This window comes from Lepisma saccharinum, chromosome 9 (genome assembly GCF_977018435.1).
Source record: "Lepisma saccharinum chromosome 9, izLepSacc3.1, whole genome shotgun sequence".
Taxonomy (NCBI): domain Eukaryota; kingdom Metazoa; phylum Arthropoda; class Insecta; order Zygentoma; family Lepismatidae; genus Lepisma; species Lepisma saccharinum.
Window position 1 is genome coordinate 53,748,788 of NC_139237.1, and position 24,955 is coordinate 53,773,742.

Sequence of the window (24,955 nt, forward strand, 5' to 3'; positions counted from 1 at the left end):
CATTTCTTTGATTAACTGGAGTAGCTGAAATCAGCTATGACAACTACCTTGATATCAGTGGTCCATGGTCTTGGTGGAAGGACTTGTAATGTAAGATTTGAGGGAAATAAATTAGTGTATCTTGATTAAAGTCAACATAGTGCCATACCAGTCATCTTTCTCAACACTAGGCTTGTTCTTTCATTAGATGCCTTATTTGAAGCCTGTCAAAAATACCATCTTTCACCTTTCCATGCAGTAGTTCAGGCAATTTAGACCACATGTGCTGGAAGCAAGCACCATCTTTGTTGAAAGCCTTTATATTCTGTTCCATCAGCCCTAATTGGATATCAGGATATGTAATGGTGGAACTGTGTTGGACATGCTGGGCATTCTCGTGTCAACTTGAAATGTCTCCCTGGTAGGACATTCTTTTCTTTTTCACTGTTCAGTCATTGCATTGCTGTCCCATAGGCACAAAAAGTATTGAGATATTATATAACCTGCCTGTAGAGCAAGCAAAATCAATATAACCTTTAGGTCACTGCATGCAGTCCAGCAGCAGTCAGTGTATAGTATCTTACTGAGAAGCATTGCTTCTTATTGCTTTGTAGGTTTCTTTCATTTGTACAGAGCATCACCTGCTGGATCCGTTCGCTCCTCCCTCATGTGAGAGACATGCGAGCAGCGGGATCCAGCAGGTGTTGGTTTTGGTGTGGCCTACAGGCATTGACACCGAAAGTATTGCCATTGCCATTTTAAACTTCTCCCCAAGGACCCATTGTGCAACAATCAGGGTTCTATTGTGAAGGTACATTCCTTATTTTACTCGGCATTTGGAGGGAAAACCTGACATGATTGGGTAAAATGGCTATATTTTTTTAGGTTCAGCACTCTTGAATTCTTATAGATCGCATCACCTTGGAGGCAGCAAAATTAATGTAGACCAATGTAATTTATGAATTGTAATTTGGACTGTATGAAAGGATTTAGGGCAACAAATCATCTGCATATTCCCAACATCCTCTTAGTTCTTTCATTACTTTTCCAGACAACTCCCAAATTTTTTCACAGAAGCACAGTTTATTGTTATTTTGGCTACACACCTATAAAACCATATACTCCAGGTAAAAAATTCTGGATAAACCTTTAAGTCCTCCTCTCCCCCTTATTGAATTTGAGTTGATTTTGGTTATTTAGTGTCGCTTTTCTGCCACTTTTGACTAAACGCGACGATGAGGATGAGTGATGATATGATGAAATTGATGAAGGGACACTCACAAAGAACACCCATTCTCCAGGACCCCTTGGCGGCGTAGTGTGCTGTGATAACCAGTGGCGTAGCATGGACATTTCAGGTGGGAATGCCAAGTCCGAAGGAAGGGTCGGCCCTTTCTTGCTTAATAACTTACTTATGGTATTAGTCGCCACAGGTATTGTTTATTTGCCTGAAGTCAGCTGGGTTTTCAATAAAGCATCATCCATGCATGTTTTAGCATAGAAAACCTAACTTTTCTATGGTTTTAGCTAGAAAATTAGATGCCTCACTATGCCACAAATGTTTTGAACTCTGGTGTTTTATACCTTTTTTAATACCTTTCTGCATGACGCAAGTAATTAAAAACCTACCTGAATCACAAGCGCCTCTGCACAACAGTAGACGTTATTGTTGTGGATGATCCAACTACTGATTGATTTGGTTATTTTATTTCGCTTTTCTACCACTTTTGGTTAATTGCGAATATGAATATGAGTGATGATATTGACGAAAGGACACTGACAAAGAACACCCGTGCTCACGCCGGGATTCGAACCAGGGACCTCTGTCGTCTTGGCGCACTGTGCAAAGCAGAGTTTATGGTCCAAATATCGTACACTCTACTGACGTAACAGTGCTGATTAGTAATTCAGACCACTGCTTATTACATCTTGAGAATGCTGATAAACATTTTAAAATAATTTTGTCCAGAGACCATTCGATGTTAAGAGTTTTCAAATGAATGCTAAACATTGCCATTGACACAATATTAAGTAGTTAGATAATAACGAAAAAATACAATTAAAAAAATGAATAGTTTTGCGGGTTAAGTGGTAGAGCAGTTACAGACTGAATTTCTACCACCAACTTATTTGACAAAAACTGTGTTGATCTTTTAGTTTCTAATGCACATCGCTGTTCGTGCGATAAATTATACAATGCAGTGGCCATTAAGAAACAGTATATTTGAGATTGGTAAAGTTACGTCAGTCAATATTGCGTATTGTAGCATCACATAGCACGAGTTGCATGAACGCGAAGAGCGAAGGACCGGGTAGGAATTCTACCGCTGTCGTCTGCTTCAGAAGGCAGGAAGGGTCACATGAACCAATCACGGTAGACCTCTCTGCTCCGTACGCTGGCGTACGAGAGAGCATTTACGCGCGTGCTGTAGAAATAGAAGCTTTCCCTCCAGAAAGGCAGCAAGGAATATAGAGTCCTGTACGCCGAACCTGCTCGGCGTTCGGCCGGGAAAGGCATTGAAAAGAGATGCTAGAACGAGTGTTGAGAGTGGAGCGTTGCAAGTGGATCACGAAAAATACGTAGCTATTATAATGCCATAAAGGTCAAACATATATGAAATTAGCAGAGGCGTAGTGCCCACGTAAGGCTTGTAAGTCCACCTTACAAGTTGAAATTATTGAAGAAAACTTATTTCATTCCCGTATTTATCGCTTGAACACACATGGCAATATCAGACTTCAAGTAGAACTTTTAACGAAACAATTGAAGACTTGTTTTGATTCGAGTTGTTTCTCTGTAAGGCTTCTTGAGAGGACTTACGTGCGGGTGAATGGAAGAAATGATTTGGACTCGCCCATGGCGGGTGTGTTTGCTTACGTAGTATCTTCTCAACCAATGACAGGGCGCCCCGATTCTCACGCACTGTAAGACGCATTACGAGTGGGTGGGTCTAACTGGCGAGATTTCTGTCCCCGCTGCGTCTGTTTGCCACGGTCGGAAGAGAACCAAGAAAATCGACTCCCGTGTTGTTTCAACAATGCTTGACGGGAGGTGTAGCTAACAAAACGGGTGTCATTTTAAATGTGTAAACTAACAATTAAGTTCACAAGGAGATGGTTTAATGTTGGATATTACCTTCATTAGAAGCAGCGAAGTTAAAGATAAAAGAGGAATGTCTGGCAATCCTAGATCCGGCAGCGCCCGCAAAGTTAGGCGCGTGTATCCCAGTTGCCTGTAATGTTAAAAGCATACGCGTAATACTTAGCGTTATGATTTACAGATTTGTTTTACCTTTTCCTTTGACTAAGTTGCTTGATATGCTTTTCAAAATGTGCGCAAATATCGTAACCATGATAATGAGTAATATTCTCGAATGCATTTGGATTTGCAAATTGTATCCTTCGCATTTCCTACAAATGGCTTTTTTAATGAATGAAAAAGAATAATAAGAATAAAAATATGACATGGCCTTTCCAGAAGAAGAGTTTGTGTCCTTAACTAAGCTGTATGCGAAATTTGTCAATTGCTACCAGTTGAAAGCATTTAAGCATTTTTGAAATTTTAAATCTGGGAACGCCGGGCGTACTATAACGCTACGCCACTGGTGATAACCACTCTGCCACGTAGGTCGGCTGCTTATTGTGCGGGGAAGGTTTATTTGCGAAACTAAATATGTGTCATATGACTTCGGTGACTCCCATGAAGACAAGTCACACCTGACTGAACATTAATCACTTATCTGTAGAAGAACTACCCTGAGCTGAGTGTAGATAACTAACATAAAAACTCACCTGGTAATTGAACAGGAACGGAGCCAGCAGTACAGCAAGAATATCACTTAGGGTATTTATTTGGCGTGACATATTCATATTGTCTGTATATCTCATCACGTCAAAGTACATATTTGGCAAGAGGTAGAAAAATAAATACACCAATTTTATGGGCAGCAGGAGGAGAGCTATGGGTGCTATGGGGGAGAGCGCCAGCGGGGGTATCAGGAACAGCCTCTCCGACGCCTCGCGCTTTGTGATTGTCCTTCGCCGCACTAAATGCCTCATTGTTGGCAACACTGTTGGTGGCAATTGACTAATGTAAGAGTCATGTAATTTCTCGGGTAAATGGTTTTCCCACTTTTTTTGAGTTGAGCTTGCATCCAGTCTCGCTTCAACGTGTAGAAATGCACAGTCAGTTGTGAGTCTGTGGGGCAGAGGAACACTGGCGAGCACCAGGATTACAATGAAGCCTACTCCCACCATTGGAGCGAACCACGTTGTACCGAGGGCCATAATGGATTTTCCATCTGAAAGTAAAAAAGTAACAGTTACTACAATAATTATCATAATTAATAATATAATCAGAAATAACAATCATACCGGAATCTACAAATATTATGAAGAAATTGTGGAGGGATTTGTACTACAGTATATATAAGGTGTCCCAAAATTAACGCAGGACTCCTTCAGTGGTACCGTCGCCGCCTTGTAATCAAGGCGTCCCGGGTTTGATTCCCGGTGGAGGTTCGGATCCCACTTTAAACGTCCAGGTCGAGTCCTGATTAGCCTTACTGTGCATAAAGTGGACTTAAAACACCAAGTCAATCTAATCCAAAATTAACGCAGGATTTATATTGTGCGCCATTTTTTTCCCGTGGGGTTGGCAGAGTTCTACGAGGGCACATGTTGTAGTATACACTTTGCGGTTAGTCAGTATGGAGCGCTTCGCGACGAATGAGCGAGAGACGATCGTTAAAATTCGTTACAAGTACGAAGAATGTTTCGCTGAGACTTGCGCAAATTACGTGTTATTTTCGGTAGGAGAAAGGCCCCAAATGAAACAACTGTGAAAAGACTAGTTAAAAAATTTGAACAAAGATGTTCGGTTGCAGACAACAACAAAAAAAATGTCGCAGTTATGCGAAAAAGTGATCCAGAAATTTGTCAAAAGAAGTCGAGAGAGTCAAATGCATCATGGAGGACATTTGTCAGATATCCTACTCCGCATTAAATGGCAATGTTTACCCTTTCCAATGATGCAAAAACTTTGCTAACTAATAAATAAATAAAATGTTTTTTTTTTCTTAAATTAAATCCTGCGTTTCTTTTGGAACACCCTTTACTTGTACATCACATGAGCGAATGTTGGTCTCAGCAGCTTTTCGTTGCTTTTTTCTATTTCTTTGGTTGAATGAAGGATTGATTTAGTTTATTTTACTTTGCTTTTTTTCTGCCTCTTCTGGCTAATCGCAAAGGTGAGGATGAATGGACAATCATGAGCATATAGAGACGACACAACACGCGCTCCACAGAGGATTTTCTGGCTGCGAGTTCAGACGCCAGAGCCTCGCCAGTCTGCAAAATGCAGTCTAGAGTGAACTACGTGGAAGGGAGGTTCAGATTTGGGTATCTTCGGAAAGGTCACCCTTGCACACCATTTTCAGATTTCCAACTGTCGTCTATTTACAGGGTAAGACTTCGGTCAGGCGTTTTATGTATACTGATACTCGAAACATAGAAGACCACTATTTGATGTACGATAATAACTCGGAAATTTAGAATCGGCCACCCCTAATACCTCACATTAATTTAAGTGTATCCTACCGGCTGGTTTGAAGCGTAACATCAGAAAAGCCTGGAAATTGCAGTGCAAAACCTACCCATTATTGGACAGAGATTAATAAATGAATAATATGCATACATTGATGGAAAACATGCACTAAAACTTATATATTTGCCCAACACATGCCTTGAAATGTACACAGGAATCTTGAAGTGCATCACATAGAATTTGATTTAGTTTGAAAGCATCTGCACTGTTTTTATTTATCACTTATGTTATTTAAAATTAATAAACATCAGTTTAAAAAACATGAAAGATCCTCTGTAGAACCTTCATGTAATTCTGTGTCTATGTCTTGTTATTGGTTTTATCACCATTTTCAAACGCATATTAATATATTCCCAGTGAGGTATTTAAACAGTTTCCAGTCTATTAAATTCCAGAGACTTCGTCTGACACTTCGGGTGTGTTAATAAACTTGTTTCATTTTAAGACAAATGAATAATACTTAAGTGCGTCTCGCTCCATGCATTGCGAAGCCACCCGACCATGAAGGATGCATGGAAATACGCCAGATGGTATAAAACATTGTTCTCTCATTGGTAGATATGATGACCATGACGGCAAAAATGAAATTCATTAATTATAAAATTCCAAATACATCTGCTCCCGAAAACGATATTATGGTAGGAAAACAAAACAATTATCTGCAGTTAATAATTAATACTTCCAATGAGTACAATGTATTTATAATATCCTTAAGTATAGCTCCCCAGGGATATAAAATTTCATCCAGGTTGAAAGTACAAGTACCACCTGGGCATTACCCCTAACTTTCTTAAGTCTTGTGAGATGCATAGTTTGTCGTCTTTGAAGAATTTCAAGTTATTGCCTTCCTTAAGACATCCTAGATACTGCTGTAACATCCATGGACACGACACTGAACTTGTTACAGTGAATTGTGTTGAAACAAAGGGACAGAGTAACAAGACACCCTACCAGAGTGTGTGACGTTTCTAATTTTACAAGAAAGTAGTAGCCGTAATAACATTTTTACCAATTCTCGATGTCAGTGTGGTTGTGCTAGCCCATCCTACCAGTAACGAATGTCTCACAGGGAAAATACAAATTCACAAGGTAAAAGTAATTCATTGACGCCCAGAAGAGAACACGGATTAAGTTTCTTGTGTGACGGCATGGAATGGGAATTACAGGTCAAGAGCTCTGGGCAAAGTCGTGCGTTCTTGCCAGTCCACTTTCTATGCTTTAACAGCGGGAGGAAAAACTTTAAAATATTAACATTTCACTTGAGCAACTTGGTCCTCCAAAACCTCTCATATAAAGCAAAAGTAACTGTCCGTGATTTCTACGCGTGCGCGCGTTTGTGTGTGTGTGTTAAGCCTCTTGTAGTAAAGTAAAATTTCTTTTTACATCGAGATTTGGGAGACTGAAGCTTGATAATTTCCTATCTCAATGAGTAATCAAAGATATATCTACATTCCTACATTGTTCCGTTCTCAGTCATCACACTGTGCAAACTCCATTCAATTAAATAGAGTTCTAAACGAATCTAAACAGTAATGATTTAAGTACAAATTTATTTCCTGGATGATGATGAATTGGATTGGATTGATTTGGTGTTTTAAGTCCGCTTTATGCACAGTAAGGCTAATCGGGACTGGACCTACAGTTTAAAGTGGGATCCGAAGCACTATGTGCCTCCACCGGGTATTGAACCCGGGACCCCTTGATTACAAGGCGAGGACGCTACCACTGCGTCATCGGGGAGGCCCCTGAATGATGATGAAGTTCGCTTAAATAATTTTAATATTTCTACTCGTTTAGATGCATTCTAAAGTACTTACATGATGCAAAACATTCATTGTACACTATTTAAAAGTTGCCGTAACATTTACAATAATACTCTATCGTTAAAATTTTAAGTTTGTTAACTTTTAAAATGGGACGCAACCGTATTTCATTTAAATTGGAATATGTTATCGTGCATAAATATAGATAGCGATTATAAATTGCGGATGAGTGCACCATTTATTTATTTATTTTAATTAAACACAACAGGCGCATGCCCAATTACAGTGTTCAATATGGGATGACACCATTACATAAACAAGAACATAACTAAGAAAATTAACAAGAAATATGAATGATGCAATATACATTTTACTTTTAAGAATAATTGTGAGAAATTAACTATTAGATTATAGAAGCAAAGGGAACACAGAGACAAAACAACAATAAATGACGCTAAACTATTGGATATAACCTTACAAGCTGAATGAAAACCAAAATTCAATGAACAAAACAAAACATACAGAAATTCAGCAAAAATATCTAATGTTACAATTACATTTAAATAGGTCTACGCTTGGATTATTCTTAGAAACTAAATTAAATAACTTGCACATTCTCCTCATGGGTTCAGCTTCGGTCATTTTGGTTCTTCCAAGGGGGATTTGAAAGAGATCAGTTCTGGGCCTTAACATACAGTTTGGCACATAAAAATTTAAATTCGACAACAGATTAAAAGAATCTATTTTACCATTGATAAGCTTGGAGAGAAAAGTTATTTGACTTGTTTGCCTCCTTTCGTCGAGTGACGGAATATTAAAGCTTTCGCGTAATATGTTGCTAGGAGTGAGTTTTGGATATGTACCATCAAGTTTAAATAGTAGATATCTGAGAAATTTATTTTGAAGCTTTCTAATTTTTCGATATCTTTCTTGAGTTGCGGGTTCCAAACAAGAGAAGCATATTCGAGTTTAGATCTGACTAGCGTATAATACAGCAAGAGAAATGTTTCCTTTTTTCTAAATTGATTACCCATTCTCATTACAAATCCCAAATTTCTGTGAGCTTCGCTTAAAATGCGGGCAATACGTGATTGGAATGTTAACTTTTGGTCAAAAGTAACCCCTAGGTCGGTAACGATATTCTCACTTTGTACTAAAACATTAGAAATAGTGTATGAATGTTGAATAGGGTGTCTGTTGTGGGTGAATGATACAAGTTTACATTTCTTTAGGTTTAGGCTGACTTTATTAATTTCACACCACTGAAGCAAGTTATTCAGCTCTTCATGTAATATTGTACAGTCATCAGCGTTTTCGATATTTTTGTATATTTCAACATCATCAGCAAAGATTAATGTCTCACATTTTGTGAGTAGTTCTGGCAAATCGTTTATAAAAATTAAATATAGCAAGGGACTTAGGTTCGACCCCTGTGGGACTCCTGAACTGGCCACGTATTCGGTTGATCTGCAGCCTTGATACACGACATATTGTCGGCGGTTCTGCAGGTAGGAAGAAAGAAAAGTTATAAGTGGAGGAGAAAGGCTATTGTTGGCTAATTTCTGTATTAATATATCGTGGTGAACTGTGTCGAATACCTTTGAAAAGTCTGTATATAAAACGTCAACCTGCCCTTTATTAGCTATACTGGGTGCAATGTAGCTTGTCAGTTCGACAAGATTGGTTACGGTTGAGCGCTTTTGCACAAATCCGTGCTGTTTGGGGGAAAGAATGGGTTTAATATGAAAATATATATGTTTGTATATTATCTTCTCGAAGAGTTTTGCTGGTACTGACAATTTTGCAATAGGCCTGTAGTTACATATGTCAGCCTTATCAGCAGCTTTGGGAATCGGACAGATTTCAGTTGTTTTCCACATTGCTGGAAATCTCGAAGTTCTGATAGCCAAGTTGAAAAGGGTGTGAAGAGGGTACTTAAGAATTTCCGAACATCCTTTAATTACATAAGGGGGGATTGAATCAGGGCCGGCGGATTTTTTAGGTTTGAGTTTTTTAATGGCTTCCTCAATTTCATTTAGTGATATTTCAGAGATATTTAAGATACTAGGAAGTGAGTTCATATTTACATTAGGATGCGGATCCTTGTAGAAAGATGGTTCTTTGGAATATACGGATTCAAAATACTTTGCAAAGAGATCTTGGATACTTCCATTATCGTCAATGGTTTTATCATTATACTTAGTAGGCTGCACGGGTGGATTTTTCCTTTGATTTTTAATGAAAGACCAAAACTGGTTAGTGTCGTGAGCAAGATTGATTTCTGAAGTTTCAATATAGTTTTGGTAAGCTTTACTGATCTCCCATTTTAATTTCGTTCTTAAGGTTTTATACTTAATTTCGTGATGTGTTACATTTCCCATTCTTTGTTTCCATTTTTTGTGGTGACGTGATTTTGCTTTCAGATTTTTAATAATTTCCCGCGTGAACCAACATGGGTAAGATTTTTTTACAGAGGAGCGAGAGCATGGAACACATTTATTAAGAATGCTTTCGATTATTTCATAAAATTTAACAACGGAAATATCTACGTCTTCGCATTCTTTTAGTTGGTCCCAGTCAGCTAATTCGAGTTTCCGATACATATTAATGAAATCGGCTTTCTTGAAATTATATCGTTGGATGTTTGGATTTAAAGCTCTTTGTTTAGGTATGGTTTGTGTTAAAGTTATTCCTAGAGCCGGATGGTGTTTATCTTCGCTCACCAGAGGCTATTGGCGAAATATTTTAGTATTTTCAATATTTGTTAAAACTAGGTCGAGAGTTCTGCTATTGGCGTTCTGGATGGAATTTTTGCTTTTGAGGTCGTTGAAATCTAGGAAATATTTCAGTTCGCGACATTGTGCGCCTAACGTGAGCAACTCCGTGTTGAAATTTTTAATTTCAGGGATGTTGAAATCACCGGCAATGACCAACGGGCTACCCAGAGGATAATGTGCAGTTATATGACTAAAGAAGTTCTCGTATACTGCCACGGGAGATGCCGGTTGAATATACACTACACACATTATATAAATATATTTTTGAAACTGAATAATTAAAATTATATTAAATATGTTAACTAAGGTTATTTTTGCAATGGCCGTTATTACTTTAAAAACTGTCATGGTCTTGTTTTAAAGTAGCTACGTAGTTGGATAGCAGTGGATATTGACTGTTCTAAACCGTCATTTCTCCAGCCAACCTTTTACAGTGTGCATAGAATTTTAATTATTTTACACATGATTTTCGCGAGAAACAGTACAGTATAATAGGACAAATAAGTGAAGCAAGGAATTTAGTAAAACCTTTGTTTCATTTAGTTGATATATCATTAAACGTGCACGTTCGTCGCTAGTCAATGATCTGATCAGCTTCGTCAATGAATGCCCAAGAAACAATTCCCATATAATCACGGGCCTCCATAAGCTCAAATCTATGTATTACCTTGCTCTCTAAGGATTTTACTCGCTGATTGCGCCATTTATAGTCTCCGGCAATACAGATGGGACACGTAGATCCTGAAATACTCGCTTTCCTGCAAGGCTTTATGTGTTTTGCCTAATTCTACGGCGGTAGAAGAAGTTGTCATTAAACCACTTATCGCTGTAGAGTACAATATCAATTGAACTTAAATATATGAGCAGTTCACTTAATCACTGGACCCATTGATTTCTTCTAGTAGATTCTTTCTCTCTTCCATCTCTTGTCTAGGAGCGTTGGAGTTCCCTCTTGTGCCACCAGTCCAAATCAGTGGTATGCGAACATAAATCGACTGCTTTGTCGTCCCTCAAAATGTTCTTATTACTTCATATCTTAGTTCGTATGAATGGATTCATACTTAGCCTGAGTAGCCTACACCATACTCTTCGTTATTCTACTTTGAGAAAACTTTATTTCTATTAAAGTAGGGAGTAAAAAATAATTTCAGCTCGTAAAATCAAGAACAAAGATTACAACAAATCAAAGTGTATGTGACAGAAGATTTTTGCAAAGAATCTTAATCATTGCCGGCTTGGTTGTTGAGCGCGTAAAGCTGTCGACTTATGATTTCGCCACTAAAGTTCGCGGGTTCAAATCCCGGAATGGGCATGGTTGTTCATTGTGACTGTTCCTTCATCAATTCCATCACTTCGTCGCTCATCCTGATCGTCGCAATTACCCAAAAGCGTGTCTAAATAACATTAACACAAACAAATAAAATTATACGAATATAAATTGTGCTACCCTGTTGAAGTACCGTGTATGATTCGGTGCACGTAAGTGTTGACATGTGTGTGGGCGGCGACAACCAGTCTTCAACCGTTACACTCATTTTCGCTTTCTTGCATCAAGTTCTCTTGTAGACGGACACGCTCAGTGCTGCTGCATAATTCCGTAAAGGCTTAATTTCTGACGAAACAGCAAATACACGTTCCTAGTCTGTTACTGCAGAAAAGTGTTCAACCAAGCGCAACACAATTACACACCCGAACTTCTTCAAGTTCGAAGTTTCAAACGAGTGTTAGGAAACTAAAAGCACCGTATCAAAGTTCATACTCATCAACTATCTATGATGGTAAGGACATCCCTTAGCTAAAAGTAGCTGAGCCAAGTCTACGAATGGAGGAAGTGCGAGAAGTTAAAGTTCCTTCTGACTGGCTTTGTGTCTGTTCCACCGTTTTTTAAATTACTCTCCTACATGTCCGCGTTTTTGACCGTTATCACATGAACTATTTTCGAAAAAAAGTCTAAGGGGCCGTTACAAGAAGGAGCTGCCGTTACATGTCCTCGCTTCGACGAGTTTTGGGAACCAATTGTATTCACCTCCATTGTAACTTTTTCCAAATTCTGGTTTGTCATTTAAGTTTATGTAGGTTACATTTTTCAAGCTTATAGGTAAAGTTCCTTTGCCAACAGAAAATTTAGAGCATCCCTAACGCTACAACAATATGCTTCCGAGGTCCCAGATCTGCCTTAATCGAAACGAATAAATAGTATATTTTTAATAGGTTGAGGGTCATAACTGCTGCGCTTACCAATAGAATTATGGATAGGGTCAGGGGCGCCGACTTGTCAAAATTATTGGGGGGGGGGGCTCTGATCACTGAAATAAATGAATGAATGACTCCCTCCCTCCCTTTTTTAAAAATAAAAGTTACGTCTTCGTATAGCAGTTTTTAAGCAGCTATTATATTCCTCATGCAAATGAAATGTAACATGAAAAACGTTTAGAAAATGTTTCAAAGTCTCTTTATGTCTTTTGTGTCTGCTCATTTGGTTTTTAAATAACAATTAACATTTTTATTGAAAAGTATGTATTTACATTAAGAGACCAACCTAACAGTTTTATGCCGGCCTCGGTAGCCGAGCGTGTTGGGTGGTCGACTCAACTCGCTTTGATCCAGAGGTCTCGGGTTCGAGTCCCGGCGAGAGCATTGGTCTGTTTTAATGTCCGCAACAGACATGTGATGGGTTGCAAATAACCCATAAAATAACGAATATTTACAATATTTAACAGTTTTATTTAATTATTTACATAAATGCTAACACAAATCGCAGGAAAATAGTTTTACTTTTTTGTTCTTGCTACAATATTTTACTTTTTAAATTTAATTTTGCAATAATAAAAAAAATATCATGTACACTAAGATATAAAGTGACATACACAACAAAAACATATGAACATGATTTAAAAATAAAGCAAAAGTTGCTCTACGCAGTGGGTTATTTTTTTATGAACTCATTAACGAGCGGTCTCAGGTCCAAATTATCAAGCACAGTTTGATGTATGTGGAGTGAGTACCGCTAAGCTGCTTAGTCTCTTCTGCCTCATTGTAGATCTCAAATATGTCTTTAGTCGGCGAATAGCACTGAATGACCTTTCGGCTGTGGCTGTCGTCACTGGCACAGTGCGGAGGACCATCATGAATTTGGCTCCTGGAGGGTGTTGTCTTCCAAAACAAACTTCTTTATGTCACGCATGGTAGTTAGAACCACTTTCTTCTGTTTGGCGATATCACCAAGCATGGACAGGTGTAAAGAGAGCCTATCGGGATCCAAATCTTGGCGAAAGAATTCTCGCGTTTGCTGAAAGTTTGTTGTGCAACTGTTCACAGCTGAGATGCATTCTTTCTCTACGGCTGTTACTTTTTGTAGTCCTGTAGATTCATGTCCTTGTTTAACACATGTTTTTGCTCTTTCACACACGTCAGTGTATATTGATTTATAATACTATTTTGGAGTGTAGAACTTGTGATGTTTGGCAGCATCAGGATTTTCAAGTCTATTAGGGACGTGACGTTGCCGGGGCAATTCTGGCTCATCAACGAGGCTGGGTTTGCCCTTTGTGCATTTCTGCCAGAACTGTTCAAAACTCATTCGCTTTTCTTGAAAGATGTCAGTCAAGTATTTTAGTTTTGATTCCACTTCTGTAGCACCAATGCGTGGAGACTGAATCTTACAGTTTACCTCTTCTATTGGACCCATCACATGGCAGTAGAGGGAAAGAAAGAAAAATGTCTTGAAGTGAAGCATTGTCTCCAGGTATCCAGCACATTTTGATGCTGCGTCAGTAGAATCTTCTTCAGAAAATTTCTCAAGAAAATTGAGAAGGTTTTCATAGTTCCTTAAGATCTGTTGCATACTGTAGGCTCTCAATGTCCACCGACGAGGGCAAAGTGGTCGCAGTCCCATTCACATCAATAATATTCCTAAATATTTGCATTCTTTTAGGGGATTCCCAAACAGTCTTTAACAAGTTGTTGGCTAAATTCATTATGTCTCTGATTAATATATGTATAATAGTAAATAATAATTATATACTTAGTACATAGTAATAAGTCGTGTGTTTTGCTGTCTCAGGTCATAGCCCCCCCAAAGTTGATGGTTTAGCGGTCTCAGCCCCCCAAAGTTGATGGTCTAGAACATTTCAAATGTGTATTTAAAGTTAAGTTCATGTGGCACAATTCAGAGTAAACTTTACAAGAGAAGAAAAATAATACATTAGATCCTCTTAAGCAAAATTATTTGGGAGGCTCTGCCCCCACATCATTAACATTGGGGGGCTCGAGCCCCCCTAAGCCCCATGGAGTCGACGCCTATGGCTAGGGTTAAAAGGTATTATGGGCAAATATCAATCTGTAAAATTAACGAAGTTACATGTCCGAAATCAGATTTGCCCCAGAACCCAAGTAATTTCACGGATGTCTTGGTCAGAATTTAACACCAGGGAGAGAGAGAGACCTTCGCAACGAATGACAACATGGTAGACAAGGCTTAGCAATAACCTTTTTGACTCTCTCTCTCTCTCTCTCTGCACTCGCGCGCAGTTCGTTACACGGTGCAATAATGACTAGTCTACTTTGTTGATTTGGTGTCAAGTAGTGTATTTGGTGTGCACCCTATGCACTACGTCCTGGAGCAGTGTAATGTGTGGTGTATGATCACGTGATACGTGAAAACTAAGCAAATTAACTTTTTAAGCAGCAGACAGGCATTTGTTGAATCTTCTCAACTTGAACACCGCTATCCGTCTACTTGGTTGAAGGTAATTTCCTTTCACTAGCCTGACACCGGGATATACCTGCACTACACCGAGTGTCAAAAAGTGCAGCGAAATAGACGGGGCTATTGAGAGACAATAATGCGGGGACAAAAAGTGGAGATTGGGGGGGGGGACTGAAAACAGCTTGTGTGCACAGTAAATCGGAGAGACGAACATGAAATTACTTCCTCCTCTTTGTTTTTGGCCTTCAGAGCACGCCATGCTGTCTCGCAGTTTACCTCCACCACTGTAATGAGTGCGAAATGAAAGCTAACGAGGGGGGCTTCGGGTTTCCCTCGGCACTGACAAGATGTGCTTAAGTTGTAAAAGGCAGCGAAGCAGGAGTTCCATGTGATTGCTGCACTTCGTGGTTGCCGAAACAATTAAAGAAAGTTTATCTGAGGATCAGAGGTTGGAGATGAGATAATTTTGGCTGACCGCTAACTTTCGTTCAAGTTCGTGCTTTCTGCTCTCACTATCACTGGAGGAATCTGAATTTTAATGTTCGTAAAATTGGCGAGCAGGACTTTTCTAACGACCAACATGAATGCCACTTGGACTGTTTTGCTTGTTACCTCTCAGGATGATACAGGTAAAGGATATTTTTTTTTAGTGGTCTTGTTATACTCCAATTCAGAGTTGTTTGTAGTGTTTAAACAATGAGAACAAATGTACAACAGTTTTATAATTTAGGGCAGGTTGAAGCACTGCAGCCTAGGCAATGGGGGAGCCAGAAAAAAATGTGGGCACAGGAGCAGAAACATTAAAGCCTCGTATCTCGGTAACGAAGGACGGTAGAAAGCACACCATACACACAGAAAGGTAAATGCAGTAGTTAAATCAAAAAATGAATAACGTCTGCAGCTCAGATCAATTGTTTAACTGCTTCATAAATAGGGTTACCAGATCGCTATAAATGTAGGACATGTCCCAAAATGTAGGACTTTATGTCAAAATGTAGGACTTTATGTCAAAATGTAGGACACATAACATTCGCAATAAATAATACATATTTTCTACAGAACACGTTAAAAAGTAATTTAAAAATGACATTTTTTCAGTTTAAAAAATGATTTCTTAACGAACTCTTAAATGTACCGTAATATACTAAACAATGCACTTGTACTACATTTTTTTTAACTGCTACTTCTCAGAAGAGAAAATTTTCTCAAAATTGCAGGTCTAGTCAAGATATATTGATGAGAGACTGGACAGTCATTCTTAGAAATTATAAGGACCAGCACCAAACGTTTTACAGGCTTTATGAAAAAGAAAGAATTATCTCGTGAGTCCATTGTGCTGATGGTAATGAAAGTAGTCTCTCAACATTTGCATTATGACCTCTAATGGCTAACAAATATTCAGCAATTACCGTATTTTGAAATGATTACAGAAGTTTAATCTTGGGTATTTTTAGTATAATTATAAGATTTCTACCAAAATATCAAATCCAAAATTCTTGGCTTTTTCAGGACTTTTCTTAGCCTTTTTTGTCGTTTTTGTTAACCTTTATTTATTCGATCCCTACTTAGGTAAAGTTGCAAATAAGAAAATACATATCTATGATATTTAATGAGAAACCCCTACCAAATGGACAGTTAAGATTAAAACTGAAGATGTATTTTACAAGAGAATTAGACTTGCTTCATTTATTAATGCATCCTAGACTGCATTTGGCAGACTTGCGAGATTCTGCCGTTTGGATTCACAGCCAGTATAATCTTATGTGGGGCTTCTGTTGAGGTCCCTATGTGTTTCTTCATCCATCTTATCTTACCACTATTCATCCTCATCTTCTCGATTAGCCAAAGGGGCAGAAAAGTGAAGTAAAATAAACTAAATCAACCAGTCGGTAATTGTGATTGCGGAAATTCTTGACCATAGTATAATTTCCTGATTTTATTGACTTCTTGGCCTACTTGTTGATTTCTTTACTTCTTCTTGACTTTCCTCACTTTCTTGACTGGTAGACACCCTGAATAACTGTTCTCTATACCCCCTGCTTTACAAACAAAAATATTGAATAAGAATGGGAAACACCTTGTTCCATCAGTATAAACCCCAGGCACTGCAGAGTGACATCAGAATCTGGCCCCAAAACTTTGTTCATTAGTTGCTTCAGTTTTCCTGTTTGTTATCTAGCAGGATAAACATTTATTTTCATTTTGGGCAATGGATTTGTAACTTGCATGATTTCCCTTTGTTCAACGAAACACGTACGTATTTTACTAAGTAATATTATGTGATGTTCAAAATATAGGACATTTATGATATTTTTCAAATTCCTCCCTGACGCCGGACATAAGACTAGAACGTAGGACATGTCCGGGAAAAAACCGGACGTCTGGTAACCCTAACCATAAAGAAAAATGCAGGGAGAAGCATAAAAAATGCATCAAATGGTGCATTTTAAAGTACAGATTCACATAGAAATAATTACCTAATCACATGCATCGTATGATGCACTTCGGCGATACCTTTACAAGTGATATACAAAAATGCATGAAACTGTAAACGTGATTCTTGGCAAAGGCCAAAAAACAGACTTTCGTGTATCAATTGATGCGTTTCAGGTTCAGCAAAAAGCTTTGATACATTTAATTTTCTGTGCGTATTTTTTTTTTAAAGTACATGAGACTTACGAGGGTGGTTTGAAAAGTTCTCGGAATGGAATAGAAAGAAACGACTTACAAAAGTGATTTTTTTTATTTTTCAATGTAGTCTCCCTCTACACTAATGCACTTGGTCCAGCGATGTTCCAATGCCTTGATCCCATCTCGAAAATTATATTCCTCCAGGCCTGTGAAATACGTGTCAACTTCGGCTATTAGTTCTTCCTTTGAAGAGAATCTCCGTCCACCGAGGAAACTTTTGAGTTTGGGGAAAAGATGGAAGTCTGAGGGAGCCAAATCAGGCGAATAAGGCGGATGTGGCAACAATTCGTAACCAAGTTCATGAATTTTTGCCATGGCAATGACACTTGTGTGAGGGCGCGCATTGTCCTGATGCAAGATGATTTTCTTTTTTGCCAAACCTGGCCTCTTTTCCCGTATCTTATGCTTTAGTTGGTCGTGGAGATTAGCGTAGTATTGTCCCGTAATTGTTTGACCAGTGGGAAGATAATCGATCAACAGAATCCCTTTCGCATCCCAAAACACTGACGCCATTACCTTTCCGGCCGACCGTATTGCCTTTGCTTTCTTTGGTGGTGGTGAATCAACATGTTTCCACTGCTTTGACTGTTGTTTTGTCTCTGGGGTATAGTAGTGGACCCACGTTTCATCTGTCGTCACAAACCGGCGCAAAAAATCTGTTTGGTTTCTCTTAAAACGAGTCAAACATTGTTCGGAAATGTCCACTCTGATGCGTTTATGGTCCTGTGTTAAAAGTCGCGGCACCCATCTTGCAGATAATTTTCTCATATCCAATTCAACTGTTAATATGTGATACGCCCGTTCGGATGACATTCCTATAGCTTCAGCAATTTCACGCACTTTCAGTCGGCGATCCTCCATGACCAATTTATGCACTTTTTCAATAATTTCTGGGGTAGTAGCACATTTTGGGCGACCACTACGTGGATCATCTTCTAAGCTGTCCCGACCAAATTTAAACTCGTTTGTCCACTTTGCAACAGTTGAATATGAAGGAGCAGAGTCCCCCAGTGTGTTCAGAAAATCGGTATGTATTTCCTTTGCTTTCATACCTTTCTTTACGAAGTACTTAATCACCGCTCGAATCTCGATTTTTTCCATCTTCACAAAGCACTGCACGGGAACAACTACAAAGTGACGTCCGCACCAAAGATATCTACCCAGAACACTGACGCGCCACGTGTTTATTAATAAAGGATGGCCTATTACTATGCGGGAACCTCGTTGTCCTAGCACTGACATCTGGTGGTGATTCCGAGAACTTTTCAAACCACCATCGTACAATTCAAATCAAGTCTTGGCTTGAAGTTTGAGTGGTATGTGTTTAAACTGTCCAAACTCCAACCATACCCTATCTCAGATCTGGTGTTATTTAGATACTTTGTACGCCGGACATTTGTGCGAAAAATGAAACTGGCCTGCGGCTTCAGGAAAGCTAGTTCTACTGCATGTGTAGCTACGCGGACGAATATATCCAGTAACAACTTGACACACGCACAAGAGGGATGTTGTTACTTTCTTTAATTACAGGAAAAAGAAAATGATTGATTGATTTCCTTTATTTTACTTCACTTTTTTGAGCCACTTTTGGCTAATTTGCGAAGATGGGAATGAGTGATGATATGATTAAATGAACACTCAAAATCGTCATGCCCAGGCCCGGATTCGAACCCGGGACCCTTCGCATCGTAGCGCGATGTGCTAACCACTCTTTTTTTTTTTAAAAAAAAAAAAAGGAAATACCCCCTACACGGAGGTATCCCCCACCATTCACTCTTGTTATCACTTTTACACTTTTCAATTCTTACATTTTCTTGCTTACATATCAACTGGACGAACACAAATACCCATGCCTTACCCGGGACTCGAACCCGGAACCCCTGGCGTTGCAGCGCGCTCTGCTAACCACTTTTTTTTTTTTTTTTTTTTTTTTTTTTTTTACAATGATAAAAGGAATACCCCTACGCGGTGGTATTCCCCGTCATTCACACTTTTTCAACTTTTACACTTTCCAATTTTTACAGTATTCTCGGTTTTTCACGTTTGGACAAACACAAATACCCATGCCTTACCCGGGACTCGAACCCGGAACCCCTGGCGTTGCAGCGCGCTGTGCTAACCACTCCGCCACGGAGGTCGACACCACTTCGCCACGGAGGTCGACACCACTCCGCCACGGGGGCCGGCAGGAAAAGGAAAATGAAATTTAATTGTGACATTGACTGAAGTGTGAACATGAATCTAAATGAAAAGAAATATCAACGTTCACTGGCAGCATGATTAATATTACCAGTTTTGAGAACATGGACTATGATTTATGATTTCAGATGTCAAATTATATATTTTTTAAACTCAACGTTTTTTGTGACGTATGTAAGAGATCTATCGGCTTGAGTTCTGCAGGAGCTCATAGATTGTTGTTGTTGACTTAGTTAATATTAATTTTATAAAACACTATATTTATATTATGACTTTACTAAGTTACAGCTACAATTAAATTGCAGTGTATGGGCTGGAGACATAAAAATTAACCCCTTGAATATTGAAGAAAAACAGTGAAGTCCTCAAAATAAAATTGCATATACAGCACTCCGTCAATCAGGACGAAGGTACTTCGTCTTTTTCTTGCCGTCATCACTTTCGATAAATTGATTGAGAGTTGTTTCACTTAATGTGTGTGCAGCTACAGGATTAATGAAATCCAAATATGGGTCATTGCTGTTCTTCACGCAGTTTCTCATAAGAAATAAAAGAAATGCATTTGCTCTAACATGTGTGTTAAGCAGAAATTTTAGAAACTACTTGCCCTGAAATTCTGAAAGTGAATTTCGGATCTCAGATAAGTCGTCGCAAGCACATGTTTCAAGCATGCCAAAAGAAGTCAGGCACTATTTCACACCTTCATAATTAACTTCAGCCAAAACTGGAAATTTCGCCATGTGATCCGTCATATTTTATTTTCTCTGTGTGAATTGGAGCTGGTTACTTCCTATCGTGCGAGCTGCAAGGAAAGTAATATCGTCAAACTGCAGAACAAAGATTGCGGATTCATTGTTTAACATCTTTGCACTAGCAAGGCTTTGTTGCTTAAGGAGGTCAAACTGTCACTTCTAAACACGAGCCTCCCAAAAAGGATGTCGCCTTAAAACAGAATTTAATTCTACAAATAGTAGACATAAGAATTAGAGTCGATAATGACTTCCAACATTTGTTACCACATATAATTTCTGTTTCAATAAATTGTTAAATCTACAGCAATGCAAGCAATCAATTAAAATCAATAACAGACTTATATGTTTTGGAAAAATTTTAACAAAAGTAATGCATAAGATTTGCATTTTTTTCTAATATGTTAGTATTATTAGCTTCTGTGAACTATTTACGTTTTTCACAATAATTGCACCAGTAGCCTTAGTGAAGATTCAACTCAGCCACTGCCAATCCTTGCAATTGAACAGTTCCCTCTGGTAGAGAATTTTACTTTCATTCATTTGTAGAGAAATTAATTACAACTTCCTCCTCTGACAAAAAATGGCAATAGACTCAATCAGAATTCAAAATAACAATGGACAACGTACTACGATGGACGAATATCTCAAGTGACTTATAATAGGCCTACATCGTTTCACATAGAGTCTACACTTTCCCTACAATAGTCAGTGACCAGAAGTGGAACAAATTCGTATTTCTACGAGTATGTAGAAATTCGTGCCATATCGGTTAAATATATGGACATGAAAGCTTGTTAGGTATCTCTTAAACCTGAAAATGATAGTGAAAGCCTCGAAGTTTCCTCAATTGGTTGGATGATTACCCACCTCAGCTGAGGCACGTGGGAGTGAGACCGGCAGTGGGTATAGGTAGGCCTTGGCCTTCAAGAGCTGTTGCGCCAAGCGTTATATATCTGTGAAAAACAGGTGATATAATAACCGGAAAATATGCTCAGTACATCCGCGAAAAAATATAGACTAAAAATCTTCGCCTTCAAGCATCATACTTCAAAGTGGAAGAAACACATTACTGTGACTTCACAGACAGGGACTGCTCTTTCTCTAACAATAAACATATTTCACACGGCGGCCAATCGTCACACAGTGAAAAGTATAATTTAGTTCTGTGTATGTTGATGCATCAAAACTTCTTCATTAGCAGTTTATGCACTTCAATGTGTTATCTGTATCAATTTCAACATTTTGGGTTCCATATATAGACGACATAGAAAGGATAGGTTAAAAAATCTCAAGAAATACAATCATAAATACATACTGAGTGTAAGGTACTAATTAATGGAGCTGTATCGAAAATATATTATCACTTTATCCCTTCTATTTGAGTGGCTTCACGTTTACAAGAAATAATTTATTATTATTATTATACAAGACAAGGAAAAATCATTATTATCAGTAAATTTGAAGAATGGTGTTGACTTTTAAAAATATTAATCGATGATTTTAACTATGACTTCCCTTAAAATATTATCTTTAGATATAAGATGAGGTTTATTGTAAAAACCATTATGAGTTAATCCTTTGATATACTCTTTGTGACGTACTGCTGTATAAGGTTCAACTGTTCTCAGTATTTTAAAATAAACTATTATTATTATTATTACTCTCTTCCTTTACATTTTCTCAACAAAGCAACTCATCTTTCGTCAGTTTATAATCTACTTTTCGGTAAATGCGATATGAAGCAAGAGAGAAAATATACATAGAGAGGAGGAAGGTTGTTTCGTGTGAGGCAAATCGAAACTCCGTTTGCCATGATAAGAGCAACCGGGCAATGAGGGCAGGGGGGTATGTCCCCCTAATGTGTCGCCTTCCCTTTACAAAGTATGGAACGTCGCTTGTGTTACCTGATTCCGTTATTTCGGAAACAGAAGATAAATTGCACTGGAGCGAAAATGCTGTTTCCAGGTCGTTCTTTGGAGAAGGAAACACTATGCAGCATACATGTCCGCAATAATGAAGCAACATCACTCTTCTTCCGTAACTGCAGTAATGGAAAAGGTTCCACCTATCTGGTCGTGAAACTTAATTACTTCAAATCCAGAAAAAGTGTTCGACTCAAGTAACTTGTTTTGATTGCTCTTAAAGCAATAAAAAAGCTAAAACCGTTAGGATGACCAATTCAAAATTAATTTCTCTCCTGCCCTTTTACGCACTAATTAACTTGAGACTCAAGAGTTATAGCCGAACAATTTTCCTTTCTTCTGACTGCTTTAAGGCGAATGTGCTTACTGTTGCTTCAAGTTTCGCCGTCGTATTAAATTCTCTTTTTAAAATTACAAGAGCATGGAAATATTCGATTTTTTTTTTTTTTACAAATTTTCTAATTAAAAGAAACTTAATATTTACCTTTGGGATAATATTATAGTCATAGACTATGAGCCAAATATAGGAATGCAAAAGAAAAGAAGATGGTAAGGAGTTATTTGATATTAAATCTTCGAACAGTATACTTTTCAGTAATGCTCACATTTTCATCAAAGCGGAAATATTTACCCAGGTAAGGTCTTTGAACAAATGAGAATCTTTGTTATTAAAAATGCACTTATGATAGTATAACGCTACATTGGAATCGTACATTTTAGGCCTCCCCGATGGCGCAGTGGTGGTGTCGTCGCCTTGTAATCAAGGGGTCCCGGGTTCGATACCCGGTGGAGGCACATAGTGGTTCGGATCCCACTTTAAACTGTATGTCCAGTCCCGATTAGCCTTACTGTGCATAAAGTGGACTTAAAACACCAAATCAATCAATCGTACATTTTAGTTTCAAGAAGCGCCAACCTCCGTGGCGGGGTGGTTAGCGCAAAACACTTCGATGCCAGGAATCTCGGGTTAGAATACCGGCCTGAGCACGGGTGTTCTTTGTAATTGTCCCTTCATCAATTTCATTATGTCATCACTCATGCTCAAATTCGCCATTAGGCAAAAGTGACAGAAGAATTAAGTAAAATAAAGCAAATCAGAATTTAAAAATTGAGAAAGTATACCATATATCAGATGTTCCCAAACTTTCTCGTTTCACGGCGTCCTTAGTGTTTCAAGATTTTTCCGCGGCGTTCAAGTCAAAATGAAGGCCTATCTAACATTTGCAACGGTCAGTTATTGTGGTTAGGTTGCTTGCCGTAAGTTAAAAATAAACACATATTTCAAATTCAGAAATATTTCATATGTAAAAAGTACTATATAAGTAAATATTTGGAACAATCATATCATTTCAGTGAAAATATTGGAACATTTCGCGGCGCCCCTGTAAACCAGTCACGACGCCGCGGCGCACACTTTGGGAACCACTGCCATATAGAACTTCATTGTCCAGTATGTACAGTTATGGACGATCCCATTGAAAGTTGATAGGATTGTTACAACCCAGAAGTGTCCGTGACTGTACACCAAAGGTTTTGATTGCGTTGCCGCTATCAAAAGGTCTGCTGCTTCCAGACGCCAGTGTCGTCATTGCCAAGACGCCACCAGGGGATGCCAAACCCAGGAACGGTAATAAGGATAAATTATTGCTGACACACGCTTGTTTAGCTCATCCTCATTCAGCTTAGCTTCCCGAGGGCAAGGCTGTAAAGCTTGCAGCCCAAGCAACTAATCTTACTGAGGAAATCTCTAGCCGTCATGATCTAGCTTCCTATGACTTTACCTTGGTGGAGATGCTGGGAACCGAGTCGCTGGCCTCCTACCGTTTGGAACAAGGGTGTGCCTCTGGCTTTGCCTCTGGTCTCTGACACTCAACTCTGACCTGCCGTCGGTCTCACGGGGAGCAGCCTTGGTAATTTATATTTATTTTTCAAACTCTGTAAGTTAACCATGACGTTGAAGGTGAATGGTGAATTGATGAAATATATGAAAGAACAAACTCATTGTCATATATATTTCGAGCCAAGAAGTCCCGTTTTCGTAATACTTTTCGCTGATCATTCCGTTACTAAGATGGTGAAAGTTTCAGCTTTCTTCTCACACTTGAATTAAACAAATGTAGGAATTACTTCATGCGGTCAAAAATAGCGTATTTATTGGTGATATTTACATCATAATCAAAATATTACTTTGATTCCATTTTGAACTCGGTATTTTACAAATGTAGAAACAACTGTTTAGCTTAACTGCCGCAAGAAAATGTAGTTTCGTACATAGAAAAAAAAAATAAAGGTGGAAAACCCGTAAAGAAGCCAGCCTCCAATTGCATACATTCAGAGGGTATGCGCTTGTGTCCTGGTGCCTTTAATATTAGTATCGAGGTTTACATATGAGAAAGTTGGAGATAAATGTTGAGTAATGTTAGTAGGAATAGGATATAGTAAGATATTATTCATTTGGTTGAACTGATCTGTATAATAATGCAAGTACAATGCGTGGAGAATGTCGTCAATAAACTGATTAGAAAGAAACATACTAAATAAAGCTACTTCACGTAATCA

At 38.5% G+C, this 24,955-nt stretch overlaps 1 protein-coding gene across 2 annotated transcripts in view; it reads right to left on the bottom strand.

Moving 5' to 3' along the window:
* LOC145992668 (uncharacterized) overlaps positions 1-24,955 on the bottom strand; it is a 51,660-nt gene that overhangs the window by 1,187 nt on the left and 25,518 nt on the right. The window contains exons 1-2 of one of the 2 annotated variants that reach the window (XM_083129042.1): positions 20,326-20,514; positions 3,772-4,280 (exon numbers count right to left, since the gene is read on the bottom strand). In XM_083129042.1, coding sequence (XP_082985168.1) covers positions 3,772-4,266 — 495 coding nt within the window. In that variant the 5' untranslated portion in view covers positions 4,267-4,280; positions 20,326-20,514. Of the gene's footprint in view, positions 1-3,771; positions 4,281-20,325; positions 20,515-24,955 lie in introns of those variants that run through there. The other variant, XM_083129041.1, reaches the window with a different exon arrangement.